At 56.6% G+C, this 19,907-nt stretch overlaps 1 protein-coding gene across 1 annotated transcript; it reads left to right on the top strand.

Annotated features, from left to right (window-relative positions):
- Positions 1 to 962: 962 nt before the first annotated feature.
- MUC6 (mucin 6, oligomeric mucus/gel-forming) lies at positions 963 to 19,535 on the top strand. Its single transcript, XM_037998791.2, has 3 exons — positions 963 to 17,124; positions 18,887 to 18,989; positions 19,268 to 19,535. The coding sequence occupies exons 1-3, from the start codon at positions 1,035 to 1,037 to the stop codon at positions 19,443 to 19,445; spliced, it is 16,371 nt and encodes a 5,456-aa protein (XP_037854719.2). The 5' UTR covers positions 963 to 1,034; the 3' UTR covers positions 19,446 to 19,535.
- The last annotated feature ends 372 nt before the right edge of the window (positions 19,536 to 19,907 follow it).

Genomic DNA, 19,907 nt, shown 5'->3' with positions numbered 1-19,907 from the left:
TCAGAAAAACTTTTAAAGACAAGCTGGTCACGGCACGGGGCATTCCTTGCTGCTGGCTGCTGTCACTAGAAACCATGTGGGACCTACAGGGCCTCTGCCAGGCAGCCTGCCCCTGCCCTACACCGAGCAGGGCCCCATCTGCTGCCCAGGGACCCTGGAGGGGACAGGACAACTGTCCACTCAGCCGAGTAAGGGTGGGTGCAGGAGCAGCTGCAGCCCCATGAGCATGTGGTCACTGCTCCAGCTCTGGCCGCCACAGCCAGGAGTACGGCGGGAGGACCTAACAAAGGCAAGAGGAAGAGTCCCTCCAAGGAGGCTGAGTCCCGGACAGCAGGCCAGGGATCCCAGGAGCAGGGCAGGGGGCTGGGACGTAAGCCTTTGAGATGCAGGCCCACAGGAAGGGGATGTTCCGGGCGGCTGTCCTCTGCAGAACCACCTAGACCAACCACGGCCGTCACCCCACAAGCCACATCAGGGCTGCCTCCCACAGCCACACTGAGATCGACAGCCACAAAACCCACAGTGACCCAGGCCACAACCAGGGCCACAGCATCGACTGCCAGCCCAGCCACAACGTCCACAGCTCAGTCCACAACACGGACCACGGTGACACCACCAACACCAGCCACACCAGGGACAAGCCCCACGCTGCGTAAGTCACGGCGCCATAGGATGCCAACCATCGCGAAGGCACCCGGTCCCACCTCCAGCTCACATTTGGTGACTCAGCCGCAAAGGAGACCCCGTATTTCCCAAAGGGCAAGTGGGAAGGCAGCCCAACAGTGCACGCTGGAGCTAGATGCGAGGGAGGGCCGCCCTGCACCCACAGAGGCAGGCCTGGGGAGCAGACGTGCAGGAGGGCAGGGGCCACCACTAGGGCCACAAGGAACCAGACGGGGATAAAGTAGGGCCTGGGCTCCAGTCACACAGTGGCAGCTGCGCTGAAGGAGTCAGCACTCAGCTCGGGGCAGGATGCAGAGCAGGTCCAGGTGAGATGGAGACACTGGGGCAGGCTGGAGTGCCCAGCAGGGGCCATGTCACAGGACCAGAGACAGAGACAGGCAAGAAAAAGGTCACACGGAAAAAAGGCCAGCAGAGGTCAGGGTAGAGACACAAAAACAGTAACAATGACAACTTCACCAATTCCCACAGCAAAATCGACAAATCAGGAAGTGCCAGGAACAACGGCCACCCAGACGACAGGCCCACGTCCAACCCCAGAGAGCACCACGGGCCCAACCACCCCACAGCCAGGACAACCCACGAGGCCCACAGCCACAGAGACAACTCAAACAGGAATGACCACTGAATACACAACGCCCCAAACCCCACACATCACACATTCCCCACCAGTGGGGAGTCTCGCTGCTTCCACAGGTCCTACGACTGCAACATCCTTCCAGACCACCACTATCTATCCAACACCATCACACCCTCAGACCACACTTCCCACTCACGTGCCACCTTTCTCCACCTCCTCAGTGACTCCAAATACTCACACAGTCATCACGCCTACCCACGCACAGATGTCCACTTCTGCCTCTATCCACTCAACGCCAACAGGCACCATTCCTCCACAAACAACAGTCAAGTCCACAAGGTCCACCCACACGGCCCCACCAATGACGACAACAACCAGTAGGACCAGCCAAGACAGCAGCTCATTCAGTACAGCCAAAACCTCTACATCCCTACACTCATACACTTCCTCCACACACCATCCTGAAGTCACCCCAACTTCTACCACCACCATTACTCCCAAGTCCACCAGTACAAGCACAGGCACCCCTGTGACCCACACCAACTCAGCCACCAGCAGCAGGACACCCATACCCATCACAACACACTCCCCACCTACAGGGAGCACTTCTGTCTCTTCCACAGGTTCCATGACTGCAACATCCGTCAAGACCACCACTACCTATCCAACACCATCACACCCTCAGACCACACTTCCCACTCATGTTCCAGCTTTCTCCACCTCCTTGGTGACTCCAAGTACTCACACAGTTATCACTCCTACCCACGCACAGATGTCCACTTCCTCCTCCATCCACTCAAAGCCAACAGGCACCATTACTTCACCAACAACCCTCATGGCCACAGGGTCCACGCCCACAGCCCCAACAATGACGGGGACCATCAGTGGAACCAGTCAAGCCCAGAACTCAATCAGCACAGCCAAAACCTCTACATCCCTACACTCACAGGCTTCTTCCACACACCATCCTGAAATCACCCTAACTTCTACCACCACCATTACTTCCAACCCCACCAGTACAGGCACAGGCACCCCTGTGGCCCACACCACCTTGGTCACCAGCAGCAAGCCACCACCACCCTTCACCACATACTCCCCACCTACAGGGAGTAGTCCCGTCTCTTCCACAGGTCCTATGACTGCCACATCCTTCCAGACCACCACTACCTATCCAACCCCACCACACCCTCAGACCACATTTCCCACTCACATTCCACCTTTCTCCACCTCCTTGGTGACTCCAACTACTCACACAGTCATCACCCCTACCCACGTACATTTGTCTACTTCTGCCTCCATCCACTCAATGCCAACAGGCACCATTCCTCCACCAACAGCACTCACGACCACAGGGTCCATGCACACAGCCCCATCGATGACGGTGACCACCAGTGGGACCAGCAAAGCCCCGAGCTCATTCAGCACAGCCAAAACCTCCATATCCTTCTACTCACATGCTTCTTCCACACACCATCCTGAAATTACCCCAACTTCAACCACCACCATTACTCCCAAATCCACCAGTGCAGAAACCAGCACCCCTGTGGCCCACACCACCTCGGCCACTATCAGTGAGCCACACACACCCTTCACCACAGATTCCCCACATTCAGGGAATAGTCCTGGCACTACCACAGGTCCCATGACTGCAACATCCGTCAAGACCACCACTACCTATCCAACCCCATCACACCCTCAGACCACACTTCCCACTCACGTTCCACCTTTCTCCACCTCCTTGGTGACTCCAACTACTCACACTGTCATCACCCCTACACACTCACAGACGTCCACTTCCACCTCCATCCACTCAACACCAACAGACATCATTCCTTCATCAACAATAGTCAAGGCCACAGGGTCCACACACACAGCCCCACCAATGACAGGGACCACCAGTGGGACCAGCCAAGTCCACAGCTCATTCAGCACAGCCAAAACCTCTATATCCCTCCTCTCACATGCTTCCTCCACACACCATCCTGAAACCACACCAAATTCTACGACCATTATTCCCAAGTCCACTAGTGCAGGAACCAGCACCCCTGTGGCCCACACCACGTTGACCACCATCAGTGAGCCACACACACCTTTCACCACACATTCACCTTCAGGGAGCAGACCCAGCTCTTCCACAGGTCCTATGACTACAACATCCTTCAAGACCACCACTACCTATCCAACCCCATCACACCCTCAGACCACACTTCCCACTCACGTTCCACCTTTCTCCACCTCCTTGGTGACTCCAACTACTCACACTGTCATCACCCCTACACACTCACAGACGTCCACTTCCACCTCCATCCACTCAACACCAACAGACATCATTCCTTCATCAACAACAGTCAAGGCAACAGGGTCCACACACACAGCCCCACCAATGACAGGGATCACCAGTGGGACCAGCCAAGTCCACAGCTCATTCAGCACAGTCAAAACCTCTACATCCCTACATTCACATGGTTCCTCCACACATCATCCAGAAATCACCCCAACTTCTACCACTGCAATTACTCCACACCCCACTAGTACAGACACCGGAACCCCTGTGGCCCACACCACCTCAGCCACCAGCAGCAGGCCACCACCACCCTTCACCACACACTCCACACCTACAGGGAGCAGTCCCACCACTTCCAAAGGTCCTACGACTACGACATCTCTCAAGACGACCACTACCTATCCAACCCCATCACACCCTCAGACCACAATTCCCACTCACATTCCATCTTTCTCCACCTCCTTGGTGAACCCAAGTACTCACCCAGTCATCATCCCTACCCACGCACAGATGTCAACTTTCACCTATATGCACTCAATGCCAACAGGCACCATTCCTCCACAAACAACAGTCAAGGCCACAGGGTCCACCCACACGGCCCCACCAATGACGGCAACAACCAGTAGGACCACCCAAGCCCAAAGCTCCTTCAGCACAGCCAAAACGACTACATCCCTACACTCACATGCTTCCTCTACACACCATCCAGAAATCACCCCAACTTCTACCATCATGATTACTCCCAAGTACACCAGTGCAGGCACTGGCACCCCTGTGACCCACACCACCTCAGCCACCAGCAGCAGGCCGCCACCACCGGTCACAACACACTTCCCACCTACAGGGAGTAGTCCCCTCTTTTCCACAGGTCCTATGACTCCAACATCCTTCAAGACCACCACTACCTATCCAACCCCATCACACCCTCAGACCACACTTCCCACTCATGTTCCACCTTTCTCCACCTCCTTGGTGACTCCAAGCACTCACACAGTCATAACCCCTACCCACGCACAGATGTCCACTTCTGCCTCCATCCACTCAATGTCCACAGGCACCACTGTACCACCGACAACAGTCAGTGCCACAGGGTCCACCCACACAGCCCCACCGATGACGGGGACCACCAGTGGGACCAGCCAAGCCCACAGCTCATTCAGCACAGCCAAAACCTCTACATCCCAACACTCACATGCTTCCTCCACACACCATCCAGAAATCACCCCAACTTCTACCACCACAAATAATCCCAAGCCCACCAGTACAGGCACTGGCACCCCTGTGACCCGCACCACCTCGGTCACCAGCAGCAGGCCACCCACACCCTTTACCACACACTCCCCACCTACAGGGAGCACTCCCATCACTTCCACAGGTCCTACAACTGCAACATCCTTCCAGACCACCACTACCTATCCAACCCCATCACACCCTCAGACCACACTTCCCACTCAGGTTCCACCTTCATCCACCTCGTCAGTGACTCCAAGTACTCACACAGTCATCACTCTTACCCATGCACAGATATCCACTTCTGCCTCAATCCACTCAACGCCAACAGGCACCATTCCTCCACTGACAACGCACATGACCACAGGGTCCACACGCACAGCCCTACCAATGACGGGGACCACCATTCAGACCAGCCAAGCCCAGAGCTCATTCAGCACAGCCAAAACCTCTACATCCCTCCACTCACACCCTTCCTCCACACACCATCCTGAAACCACACCAAATTCTACCACCATTATTCCCAAGTCCACTAGTGCAGGAACCAGCACCCCTGTGGCCCACACCACGTTGACCACCATCAGTGAGCCACACACCCCCTTCACCACACATTCACCTTCAGGGAGCAGACCCAGCTCTTCCACAGGTCCTATGACTACAATATCCTTCAAGACTACCACTACCTATCCAGCCCCATCACACCCTCACACCACACTTCCCACTCACGTTCCACCTTTCTCCACCTCCTCGGTGAGTTCAAGTACTCACGATGTCATCACTCCAACCCATGCACAGATGTCCACTTCCACCTCCATCCACTCAATACCAACAGTCACCATTCCTTCATCAACAACGGTCAAGGCAACAGGGTCCACACACACAGCCCCACCAATGACAGTGACCACCAGTGTGACCAGCCAAGCCCACAGCTCATTTAGCACAACCAAAACCTCTACACCCCTATACTCACACACTTCCTCCACACACCATCCTGAAATCACCCCAACTTCTACCACCACGATTACTCCCAATCCCACCAGTACAGGCACTGGAACCCCTGTGGCCGACACCACCTCGGCCACCAGCAACAGGCCACCACCACCCTTCACCACACATTCCCCACCTACAGGGAGCACTCCCATCACTTCCACAGGTCCTATAACTGTAACATCCTTCAAGACCACCACTACCTATCCAACCCCATCACACCCTCAGACCACACTTCCCACTCACGTTCCACCTTTCTCCACCTCCTCAGTGACTCCAAGTACTCACACAGTCATCACCCCTACCCACACAGAGATGTCCACTTCTGCCTATATCCACTCAACGCCAACAGGCACCATTCATCCACAGACAACAGTCAAGGCTACAGGGTCCACCCACACAGCCCCACCAATGACAGCAACAACCAGTAGGACCAGCCAAGCCCCGAGTTCATTCAGCACAGCCAAAACCTCTACATCCTTCCACTCACACCCTTCCTCCACACACCATCCAGAAATCACCCCAACTTCTACCACCACAAATACCCCCAAGTCCACCAGTACAGGCACCAGCACCACTGTGACCCACGCCACCTCGGCCACCAGCAGCAGGACACTCACACCCATCACCACACACTCCTCACCTACGGGGAGCAGTACCCTCTCCTCCACAGGTCCTATGACTGCAACATCCTTCCAGACCACCACTACCTATCCAACACCATCACACCCTCAGACCTCACTTCCCACTCAAGTTCCACCTTTCTCCACCTCATCGGTGACTCCAGGTACTCACACAGTCATCACGCCTACCCACACACAGATGTTCACTTCCCCCTCCATCCACCCAACGCCAACAGGCACCATTCCTCCACCAACAACGGTCAGTGACACAGGGTCCACGCACACAACCCCACCAATGACGGGAACCACCATTCGGACGAGCCAAGCCCACAGCTCATTTAGCACAGCCAAAACCTCTACATCCCTCCACTCACAGGCTTCCTCCACACACCATCCTGAAACCACACCAAATTCTACCACCATTATTCCCAAGTCCACTAGTGCAGGAACCAGCACCCCTGTGGCCCACACCACGTTGACCACCATCAGTGAGCCACACACCCCCTTCACTACACATTCCCCACCTACAGGGAGCAGACCCAGCTCTTCCACAGGTCCTATAACTGTAACATCCTTCAATACCACCACTACCTATCCAACCCCATCACACCCTCAGACCACACTTCCCACTCAAGTTCCACCTTTCTCCACCTCCTCAGTGACTCCAAGTACTCACACAGTCATCACCCCTACCCACACAGAGATGTCCACTTCTGCCTATATCCACTCAACGCCAACAGGCACCATTCATCCACAGACAACAGTCAAGGCTACAGGGTCCACCCACACAGCCCCACCAATGACAGCAACAACCAGTAGGACCAGCCAAGCCCCGAGTTCATTCAGCACAGCCAAAACCTCTACATCCCTCCACTCACACCCTTCCTCCACACACCATCCAGAAATCACCCCAACTTCTACCACCACAAATACTCCCAAGTCCACCGGTACAGGCACCAGCACCACTGTGACCTACGCTACCTCGGCCACCAGCAGCAGGACACCCACACCCATCACCACACACTCCCCACCTACGGGGAGCAGTACCCTCTCTTCCACAGGTCCTATGACTGCAACATCCTTCCAGACCACCACTATCTATCCAACACCATCACACCCTCAGACCACACTTCCCACTCACGTTCCACCTTTCTCCACCTCCTCAGTGACTCTAAGTACTCACACAGTCATCACCCCTACCCACACAGAGATGTCCACTTCTGCCTATATCCACTCAACGCCAACAGGCACCATTCATCCACAGACAACAGTCAAGGCTACAGGGTCCACCCACACAGCCCCACCAATGACAGCAACAACCAGTAGGACCAGCCAAGCCCCGAGTTCATTCAGCACAGCCAAAACCTCTACATCCCTCCACTCACACCCTTCCTCCACACACCATCCAGAAATCACCCCAACTTCTACCACCACAAATACTCCCAAGTCCACCGGTACAGGCACCAGCACCACTGTGACCTATGCTACCTCAGCCACCAGCAGCAGGACACCCACACCCATCACCACACACTCCCCACCTACGGGGAGCAGTACCCTCTCTTCCACAGGTCCTATGACTGCAACATCCTTCCAGACCACCACTATCTATCCAACACCATCACACCCTCAGACCACACTTCCCACTCACGTTCCACCTTTCTCCACTTCCTCGGTGACTCCAGGTACTCACACAGTCATCACGCCTACCCACACACAGATGTTCACTTCCTCCTCCATCCACTCAACGCCAACAGGCACCATTCCTTCACCAACAACGGTCAGTGACACAGGGTCCACGCACACAACCCCACCAATGACGGGAACCACCATTCGGACGAGCCAAGCCCACAGCTCATTTAGCACAGCCAAAACCTCTACATCCCTTCACTCACATGTTTCCTCCACACACCATCCTGAAATCACCCTAACTTCTACCACCACCATTAATTATAATCCCACCAGTACAGAAACCGGCACCACTGTGGTCCATAGCCCCTTGACCACCAGCAGCGGGCCACCCAAACCCTTCACCACACATTCCCCACCTACAGGGAGCATTCCCATCTCTTCCACAGGTCCTGTGACTACCACACTCAAGACCACCACTACCTATCCGACCACTTCACACCCTCAGACCACACTTCCCACTCACATTCCACCTTCGTCCACCTCACTGGTGAGCCCAAGCACTCACACAGTCATCACCCCTACCCATGCACAGGTGTCTACTACCACCTTCATCCACCCGTCACCAACAGGCACTATTCCTCCACTAACAACATTCAGGACCACAGGATCCACGCACAAAACTCCGCCAAGGACAGTGACCATCAGTGGGACCAGCCAAGCCCACAGCTCTTTCAGCACAGCGAAAACCTCTACATCCTTGCACTCACACCCTTCCTCCACACACCAACCAGAAATCACCCCAACTTCTACCACCACCATTACTCCCAAACAAACCAGTACAGGAACCGGCACCCCTGTGGCCAACATCACCTGGGCCACCAGCAGCAAGCTACCCACAGGCTTCACCACACACTCCCCACCTACAGGGAGCAGTCACATCTCTTCCACAGGTCCTCTGACTGCAACATCCTTCCAGACCACCACTACCTATCCAACCCCATCACAACCTCACACCACACTTCCCACTCACATTCCACCTTTCTCCACCTCCTCAGTGACTCCAAGTACTCACACAGTCATCACCCCGACCCACGCACAGGTGTCCACTTCTGCCTACATCCACTCAACACCAACAGGCACCATTCCTCCACCTACAACGGTCAAGGCCACAGGCACAGTGTCCACTCACACAGCACCCCCAATGACAGCAACCACAAGCGGGACCAGCCAAACCCCGAGCTCATTCAGCACAGCCAAAACCTCTACATCCCGACACACACATGCTTCTTCGACACTCCATACTGAAGTCACTCCAACTTTTACCACCATCACCCCCAACCCCACCAGCAGAATAACCGGCACCCCTGTGGCCCACACCACCTCGGCCACCAGCAGCGAGCCACCTACACCCTTCACCACACACTCCCCAGCTACAGGGAGCAACCCCCTCTCTTCCACAGGTCCCATGACTGCAACATCCTTCAAGACGACCACTACCTATCCAACCACATCACAACCTCAGAGCACACTTTCCACTCACGTTCCACCTTTATCCACCTCCTTGGTGACTCCAACTACTCACACTGTCATCAGCCCTACCAACACACAGATGTCGACTTCCTCCTCCATCCACTCAGTGCCAATAGGCACCATTCCTTCACCGACAACAGTCAAGGTCACAGGGTCCACCCACACAGCCCCACCGACGACAGCAAACACCAGTGGGACCAGCCAAGCACACAGCTCATTCAGCACAGCCAAAACCTCTACATCCCTACATACACACACCTCTTCCACACACCATCCTCAAGTCACCCCAACTTCGACCACCATCACCCTCAATCCTACCAGTACAGGAACCAGCACCCCTGTGGCCCACACCACCTCAGCCACCAGCAGCAAGCCACCTACACCCTTCACCACACACTCCCCACCTACAGGGAGCATTCCCATCTCTTCCACAGGTCCTATCACTGCAACATCTTTCCAGACCACCACTACCTATCCAACACCATCACACCCTCAAACCACACTTCCCACTCACATTCCACCTTTCTCCACCTCCCTGGTGACTCCAACTACTCACACAGTCATCACCCCTACCCACGCACAGGTGTTCACTTCCTCCTCCAACCCCTCAGGGCCAACAGGAACCATTCCTCCAGTGACAACAGTCAAGGCCACAGCATCCACGCACACAGCCCCACCAATTACAGCTACCACCAGTGGGACAAGCCAAGCCCCGAACTCATTCAGCACAGCCAAAACCTCTACATCCCTACATTCACAAACTTCTTCCACACACCATCCTGAAGTTACCCCAACTTCTACCACCATCACCCCCAAACCCACCAGTACAGGAACCGGCACCCCTGTGGCCCACACCACCTTGGCCACCAGCAGCAGGCTACCCACAACCTTCACCACACACTCCCCACCTACAGAGAGCACTCCCATCTCTTCCACAGGTCCTATGACTGCAACATCCTTCAAGATCACCACTACCTATCCAAACCCATCACACCCTCAGACCACACTTCCCACTCACGTTCCACCTTTCTCCAGCTCCTTGGTGACTCCAACTACTCACACAGTCATCACCCCTACCCATGCACAGAGGTCTACTTCTATCTCCATCCACTCAACGCCAACAGGCACCATTCCTCCACCAACAACGGTCAAGGCTACAGGGTCCACCCACACAGCCCTACCAATGACGGTGACCACCAGTGGGACCAGCCAAGCCCCGAGTACATTCAGCACAACCAAAACCTCTACATCCCTACATTCACACACCTCCTCCACACACCATCCTGAAGTCACCCCAACTTCTACCACCATCACCCCCAACCTCACCAGTACAGGAACCAGCACCCCCGTGGCCCACACCACCTCGGCCACCAGCAGCAAGCTACCCACAACCTTCACCACACACTCCCCACCTACAGAGAGCAGTCCTGTCTCTTCCACAGGTCCTATGACTGCAACATCCTTCCAGACCACCACTACCTATCCAACCCCATCACACCCTCAGACCACACTTCCCACTCACATTCCACCTTTCTCCACCTCCTTGGTGACTCCAACTACTCACACTGTCATCACCCCTACCCACGCGCAGATGTCCACTTCTACATCCATCCACTCAGTGCCAATAGGCACCATTCCTCCACCAACAACGGTCAAGGTCACAGGGTCCACCCACACAGCCCCACCAACGACAGCAAACACCAGTGGGACCAGCCAAGCCCTGAGCTCATTCAGCACAGCCAAAACCTCTACATCCCTACATTCACACACCTCCTCCACACAACATCCTGAAGTTACCCCAACTTCTACCACCATCACCCCCAATCCCACCAGTACAGGAACCGGCACCCCTGTGGCCCACACCACCTCGGCCACCAGTAGCAAGCCACCTACACCCTTCACCACACACTCCCCACCTACAGGGAGCATTCCCATCTCTTCCACAGGTCCTATCACTGCAACATCCTTCCAGACCACCACTACCTATCCAACACCATCACACCCTCAGACCACAGTTCCCACTCACATTCCACCTTTCTCCACCTCCTTGGTGACTCCAACTACTCACACAGTCATCACCCCTACCCACGCACTGGTGTTCACTTCCTCCTCCATTCCCTCAGGGCCAACAGGAACCATTCCTCCAGTGACAACAGTCAAGGCCACAGCATCCACGCACACAGCCCCACCAATGACAGCTACCACCAGAGGGACAAGCCAAGCCCCGAACTCATTCAGCACAGCCAAAACCTCCACATCCCTACATTCACAAACTTCTTCCACACACCATCCTGAAGTTACCCCAACTTCTACCACCATCACCCCCAAACCCACCAGTACAGGAACCGGCACCCCTGTGGCCCACACCACCTTGGCCACCAGCAGCAGGCTACCCACAACCTTCACCACACACTCCCCACCTACAGAGAGCACTCCCATCTCTTCCACAGGTCCTATGACTGCAACATCCTTCAAGATCACCACTACCTATCCAACCCCATCACACCCTCAGACCACACTTCCCACTCACGTTCCACCTGTCTCCACCTCCTTGGTGACTCCAACTACTCACACAGTCATCACCCCTACCCATGCACAGAGGTCTACTTCTACCTCCATCCACTCAACGCCAACAGGCACCATTCCTCCACCAACAACGGTCAAGGCTACAGGGTCCACCCACACAGCCCTACCAATGACGGTGACCACCAGTGGGACCAGCCAAGCCCCAAGTTCATTCAGCACAACCAAAACCTCTACATCCCTATATTCACACACTTCTTCCACACACCATCCTGAAGTCACCCCAACTTCTACCACCATCACCCCCAACTCCACCATTACAGGAACCAGTACCCCCGTGGCCCACACCACCTCGGCCACCAGCAGCAGGCTACCCACAAGCCTTACCACACACTCCCCACCCACAGAGAGCACTCCCGACTCTTCCACAGGTCCTATGACTGCAACATCCTTCCAGACCACCACTACCTATCCAACACCATCACACCCTCAGACCACACTTCCCACTCACGTTCCACCTTTCTTCACCTCCTTGGTGACTCCAACTACTCACACAGTCATCACACCTACCCACGCGCAGATGTCCACTTCTACCTCCATCCACTCAACGCCAACAGGCACCATTCCTCCACCGACAACAGTCAGTGCCACAGGGTCCACCCACACATCCCCACAAATAACGGTAACCACCAGTGGGAACAGCCACGCCCACAGCTCATTCAGCACAGCCAAAACCTCTACACCCCTACATTCACACACCACCTCCACACACCATCCTCAAGTCACCCCAACTTCTACCACCATCACCCCCAATCCCACCACTACAGGAACTGGCACTCCTGTGGCCCACACCACCTCAGCCACCAGCAGCAGGCTACCCACACCCTTCACCACACACTCCCCACCAACAGAGAGTAGTCCCGTCTCTTCCACAAGTCCTATCACTGCAACATCCTTCCAGACCACCACTACCTATCCAACACCATCACACCCTCAGACCACACTTCCCACTCACGTTCCACTTTTCTCCACCTCCTTGGTGACTCCAACTACTCACACAGTCATCACCCCCACCCACGCACAGGTGTTCACTTCCTCCTCCATCCCCTCCGGGCCAACAGGAACCATTCCTCCAGTGACAACAGTCAAGGTCACAGCATCCACGCACACAACCCCACCAATGACAGCTACCACCAGTGGGACCAGCCAAGCCCCGAGTTCATTCAGCACAGCCAAAACCTCTACATCCCTACATTCACACACCTCTTCCACACACCATCCTGAAGTCACCCCAACTTCTACCACCATCACCCCCAACCCCACCACTACAGGAACCAGCACCCCTGTGGCCCACACCACCTCGGCCACCAGCAGCAGGCTACCCACAACCTTCACCACACACTCCCCACCTACAGAGAGCAGTCCCGTCTCTTCCACAGGTCCTATGACTGCAACATTCTTCCAGACCACCACTACCTATCCAACCTCATCACACCCTCAGACCACACTTCCCACTCACATTCCACCTTTCTCCACCTCCTTGGTGACTCCAACTACTCACACTGTCATCACCTCTACCCATGCACAGATGTCCACTTCTACATCCATCCACTCAGTGCCAATAGGCACCATTCCTCCACCGACAACGGTCAAGATCACAGGGTCCACCCACACAGCCCCACCAATGACGGCAACCACCAGTGGGAAGAGCCAAGCCCACAGCTCATTCAGCACAGCCAAAACCTCTACACCCCTACATTCACACACTTCCTCCACACACCATCCTGAAGTCACCCTAACTTCTACCATCATCGTCCCCAATCCCACCAGTACAGGAACTGGCACCCCTGTGGCCCACACCACCTCAGTCACCAGCAGCGAGCCACCTACACCCTTCACCACACACTCCCCAGCTACAGGGAGCACTCCCGTCTCTTCCACAGGTACAATGACTGCAACATCATTCAAGACCACAATTACCTATCCAACCCCATCACACCCTCAGACCACACTTCCCACTCACGTTCCACCTTTCTCCACCTCCTTGGTGACTCCAACTACTCACATAGCCATCACCCCTACCCACACACAGATGTCCACTTCTACCTCCATCCACTCAACGCCAACAGGCACCATTCCTCCACCGACAACGGTCAAGGCTACAGGGTCCACTCACACAGCCCCACCAATGACAGCAACCACCAGTGGGACCAGCCAAGCACACAGCTCATTCAGCACAGCCAAAACCTCTACACTCCTACATTCATACACTTCCTCCACACACCATCCTGAAGTTACCCCAACTTCTACCACCATCACCCCCAACTCCACCAGTACAGGAACCAGCACCCCTGTGGCCCACACCACCTCGGCCACCAGCGGCAGGCTACCCACAACCTTCACCACACACTCCCCACCAACAGAGAGTAGTCCCATCTCTTCCACAGGTCCTATGACTGCAACATTCTTCCAGACCACCACTACCTATCCAACCTCATCACACCCTCAGACCACACTTCCCACTCACGGTCCATCTTTCTCCACCTCCTTGGTGACTCCAACTACTCACACTGTCATCACCCCTACCCACGTGCAGATGTCCACTTCCTCCTCCATCCACTCAGTGCCAATAGGCACCATTCCTCCACCGACAACAGTCAAGGTCACAGGGTCCACCCACACAGCCCTACCAATGACGGCAACCACCAGTGGGAACAGCCAAGACCACAGCTCATTCAGCACAGCCAAAACCTCTACACCCCTACATTCACACACTTCTTCCACACACCATCCTGAAGTCACCCCAACTTCTACCACCACGATTACTCCCAATCCCACCAGTACAGGCACTGGAACCCCTGTGGCCCACACCACCTCGGCCACCAGCAGCAGGCTACCCACAATCTTCACCACACACTCCCCACCTACGGGGAGCAGTCCCGTCTCTTCCACAGGTCCTATGACTGCAACATCTTTCCAGACCACCACTACCTATCCAACCCCATCACACCCTCAGACCACACTTTCCACTCACGTTCCACCTTTCTCCACCTCCTTGGTGACTCCAACTACTCACACAGTCATCACCCTTACCCATGCACAGATGTCCACTTCTACCTCCATCCACTCAACGCCAACAGGCACCATTCCTCCACCGACAACAGTCAGTGCCACAGGGTCTACCCACACAGCCCCACCAATAACGGCAACCACCAGTGGGACCAGCCAAGCCCACAGTTTATTCAGCACAGCCAAAACCTCTACATCCCTACATTCACACACTTCCTCCACACACCATCCTCAAGTCACCCCAACTTCTATCACCATCACCCCCAAACCCACCACTACAGGAACCAGCACCCCTGTGGCCCACACCACCTCGGCCACCAGCAGCAAGCTACCCACAACTTTCACCACACACTCCCCACCTACAGAGAGTAGTCCCGTCTCTTCCACAGGTCCTATCACTGCAACATCCTTCAAGATCACCACTACCTATCCAACCCCATCACACCCTCAGACCACACTTCCTACTCACATTCCACCTTTCTCCACCTCCTTGGTGACTCCAACTACTCACACAGTCATCACACCTACCCAAACACAGATGTCCACTTCTGCCTCCATCCATTCAATGCCAACAGGCACCATTTCTCCACCTACAACAGTCAAGGCCCCAGGGTCCACCCACACAGCCCCACCAATGACGGCAACCACCAGTGGGACCAGCCAAGCCCTGAGCTCATTCAGCACAGCCAAAACCTCTACATCCCTACATTCACACTCTTCCTCCACACACCATCCTGAAGTCACCCCAACTTCTACCACCATCACCCCCAACCCCACCACTACAGGAACCGGCACCCCTGTGGCCCACACCACCTTGGCCACCAGCAGCAGGCTACCCACAACCTTCACCACACACTCCCCACCTACAGAGAGCAGTCCCGTCTCTTCCACAGGTCCTATGACTGCAACATCCTTCCAGACCACCACTACCTATCCAACCCCATCACACCCTCAGACCACACTTCCCACTCACGTTCCACCTTTCTCCACCTCCTTGGTGACTCCAACTACTCACATAGTCATCACCCCTATCCACCCACAGATGTCCACTTTCTCCTCCATCCCTTCAATGCCAACAGGCACCATTTCTCCACCAACAACGGTCAAGGCCACAGGGTCCACCCACACAGCCCCACCAATGACAGTGACTACCAGCGGGACCAGCCAAGCCCACAGCTCATTCAGCACAACCACAGCCTCTTATTCCTTCATATCCTCCTCCTCGTGGCAGCCCCCGAACTCTAGCTCAAGGCCACCGTCACCACCTTCTGCCACCACACAACTCCCCCACTTGAGTTCTGCAACCACTCCTGTTTCTACAACTAATCAGCTCTCCTCCTCATTTTCTCCCACTCCTTCTGCCCAGTCTTCTGTTTCTTCTCATGTACCCTCCTCCCACTCCTCTCCCCAAACTTCATCTTCAGCTGGTACATCTTCCTCTGTCGTGTCCACCCCCGTGCACTCCACAACCCTGAGCTCGAGCTCACACTCCTCGTTCTTCACTCATCCCACGACTGCATCAGGGTCTGCATCTCCTCTTTTTCCTTCTTCTCCAGCTGCCTCTACCACCATTAGGGCCTCTCTCCCCCACACTATCTCCTCTCCTTTCACCCCCTCTGCTCTACTCCCCATATCCACTCTTACTGTGTCTCCCACCCCATCCAGTCACCAAGCCTCCAGCACCGCTGCATTTCCGTCCACGCCCAGGACCACGGCCAGCACCTACACCGCCCCTGCCTTCTCCTCTCAGTCCACCACCTCACGGTCCACTTCTCTCACCACCCGAGTTCCTACGTCAGGCTTTGTGTCACTCACCTCGGGGGTGACGGGTATCCCTAGCTCTCCACTCACCAACCTTACCACCAGGCACCCTGGTCCCACCTCACTGCCTACCACGCAGTTCCTGACCAGCTCCCTCACTGCGCATGGAAGCGCCCCTGCTTCTGCCCCGGTATCTTCTCTCGGGACACCTACGCCCACCTCACCTGGTAAGTGGCATCTCTGTGGCCCTCCTGCTGGCCTCACCTCTGTGCTCGTGACTCCCAGGCAGCCACTGCCTCAGTTTACCCCTCATGGTCCTATGATCCCAGGACCACATGCCTGTTCCCCACCTTCCCTACACGCCTGATGGGTTTTTCCCCTCTCCTCTCTTGGGCACCCTCTATGCCAACGCTTTCTTGGCCAAGCAAGTGTCCGGCCTCCCCGTTGGCCTTTCCCCAGCTAACCTTGACCTTTCCCTGCACTGGCTCACTCCTGCCCCGGTCACTGCTGCACTCCTGGCCTCCCCTCAGAGTGATACCTGCCAAAAGCCTTCCCCGGCTGCCCCTCTGGGTGCTCAGAGGATGTCAGGGCTGGCTGGACCCCGGGGTTCAAGCAGCACAGCCCTTCCTCCAAGTGCAGAAAGAGACATAAAGGTCCGGCACAGCCCCTGCCTCGCCCCGAAGGACCTGTTGAAGGTGAAGCTGGACCTGGCAACCAGGGCGCCTGCTCCTTGGTACTCATGCCAATTCTCTGGGCCACGGCTCTTCCCGGCCTCCACTTGGTCTCATGCCTATGAGCGACTCCACTGCTCCCCAGGCCATGGGATGCCTGGAGACAGAACACACCTCAGGCCTCGTCCACGTCCAACTAACCTCACGTTCCAGGGATGTCCCTCACTTCCCTCCTGGGTGTTTCTCTCACAGCAACCACCCAGGGACTGGGTCCCTCGCATGCATCGACCTCCACCAGGTGGCAACGCCACGGTTGGCTTCGTGGTCTCTCACGTGGGTAGCAGCTCGTTGCTGCAGGCTGAGGGAATCTTGGTTTGGGTCCCTCCCTGAGACCAGGACTTGGGTGCAAGCTGTAACCGGGGAGGTGACCCCAAGCAGCAGAGGTGAGGGAGCAGGAACCATCTGGGAGGAGAGGGCAGCTGGGGACAGCAGGGCCTGTGGAGGCACACATAGTCCTGCCCCCTCCTGGAGAAAGCTCCCTGCAGCGGGCAGGTAGGTTCCAGGCGACCTGTCTTCTCTGTGGCCAGGAAATGAAGCTGGGCACAGCCAGGGGAGGGCACACAGGCAGCAGAGTCCAGCCTTTACCCCAGGACTCCTTTTCCACTTTAACCCACACTCCGCAGTGGCGGTTTCTAATGCTGATGCTGCCACTGCCTGCATCAGTCCACCCTGCTCCGTGCTGCCTGCCACGTGCCCAGGCCTCTCACTGAGGCTGGCTGTCTGGGCCTTCCACACGGGTCCCTACCCCGCCCCTTCCAGAAGCCCAGACCACAGGGCCTGCTCCAGTTCCCTCCTCCCCAGCTGGGGCACATGGAACTTCCACGACACCACTTGTCCCCCTCTGGCGTCACTGACACAGTGTCCTCGGCCCCCCTGCAGGTCCCGGGTCCGGCCAACCAGAGATACCCATGCCCACAGGTCGGTGTCGAGGCCTGGGGTGGGGTATCAGGGAAGCTGGGGCTCAGGGGTGGCTCACACAGGCTCAGGGCTCAGTATCTGCTGAGTCCACTGAGAAAATTCTCTACCTTGATGGACTCCAGCAGAGCGACTTTGAGGGGAAAAAACAAACTAGGATGCTGCTGGCCTTTGCCTTTGGGTATGGCTGAGGTCTGAGCTCTGTGGGGCTCCACAAAGGAAGACCACACCTTGGGCAGGAGAGTCCAGAGACAGGTGGGGACCCCGGTCTCTAGCCAGGGCTTCCCTCCCTCCTCGCTCCATGTCCACCCTGAGCGCTGCTGACCGTCCACTCGGCTCCCAGGGGTCTGCAGCGTGCAGGAGCAGCAGGAGGAGATCACGTTCAAGGGATGCACGGCGAACGTGATGGTAACCCGCTGTGAGGGCACCTGCATTTCTGCCGCCAGGTGAGTCCACAGGCGGGAGGCCTGCCCCACGTCCAGCAAGGTGCTCACAACCCCACCCCAGAGAGGCGCCAGGGCAGGTTCGGGCTCCCCACCCAGACACTTGCTGCCCCGTCAGGTTAGCCACTCTGCGCTCCATCTGCCCAACACCGGCCTTGGCCCCTGGGAGCCGGGAGCTCAGCGGGGAGGTCCAGGACTCTGTGGAGCAGCTGCCCTGGGGAGGGAGGGGCCTTATGCCCCTACAGCAACCATGACCCTGCTCTGTCTTGGCTTCTCGGCAGTTACAACACCATCACCCAGCAGGTGGACGCCCACTGCGGCTGCTGCCGCCCCCTCCAATCCTATGAGCAGCAGGTGGAGCTGCCCTGCCCAGACCCCAGCGCGCCTGGCCGGCAGCTCGTACTCACCCTGCAGGTGTTCAGCCGCTGCGAGTGCAGCTCTGTGGCCTGTGGAAACTAGCAGGGTCGCTGCCTGCTCTCCTGGGGCTGAAGGACTGCAGATGACAGACAGGACAAACACCCGCCAGCCCGCTTCCCACTTGTGCCGGCAGCTGCTTTCCTGGTCACCAGGCCTGGCCCCCAAGTGCCCCCGGCCGTGGCTCACCTGGGGCACCGGTGGGAGAGGGGCTGCCAAGCAGAGGCCCAGACCACCACACCCCTGCAGACCCTGAGCCAGCAGAGAGGGACTGAGGCGGGCAGTGGCCACGCACCCTCCCAGGCACACAGGGCACTCCCAACCACCCGTCTGCCATCCAACACCTCCCAGCCCTTGAACTTGGCCCCAGCCCTGCTGGGCCCAGAACCCTGCAGATGAGGCCAGAGCAGGCGCTGGACCAGACCCGTCAGGACCTGTGCCGAGATGGGGGCAAGAGGTCCAGGCAGTCACCGACACAGAGAAGAGGAGCTCCCCAGAGTCAGGGAG

This window comes from Chlorocebus sabaeus, chromosome 1, assembly GCF_047675955.1.
Source record: "Chlorocebus sabaeus isolate Y175 chromosome 1, mChlSab1.0.hap1, whole genome shotgun sequence".
Lineage (NCBI taxonomy): Eukaryota > Metazoa > Chordata > Mammalia > Primates > Cercopithecidae > Chlorocebus > Chlorocebus sabaeus.
This window is presented reverse-complemented; position numbering and strand designations above follow the sequence as displayed.

What these genes read in the sequence shown, in the direction of transcription:
- MUC6 (XM_037998791.2), top strand. Translation starts at nt 1,035, where the DNA reads ATGTCACAGGACCAGAGACAGAGACAGGCAAGAAAAAGGTCACACGGA. An exon ending in ACCTACGCCCACCTCACCTG is followed by an intron (nt 17,125 to 18,886) that starts GTAAGTGGCATC and finishes CTCGGCTCCCAG; the next exon opens with GGGTCTGCAGCGTGCAGGAG. An exon ending in ACCTGCATTTCTGCCGCCAG is followed by an intron (nt 18,990 to 19,267) that starts GTGAGTCCACAG and finishes GCTTCTCGGCAG; the next exon opens with TTACAACACCATCACCCAGC.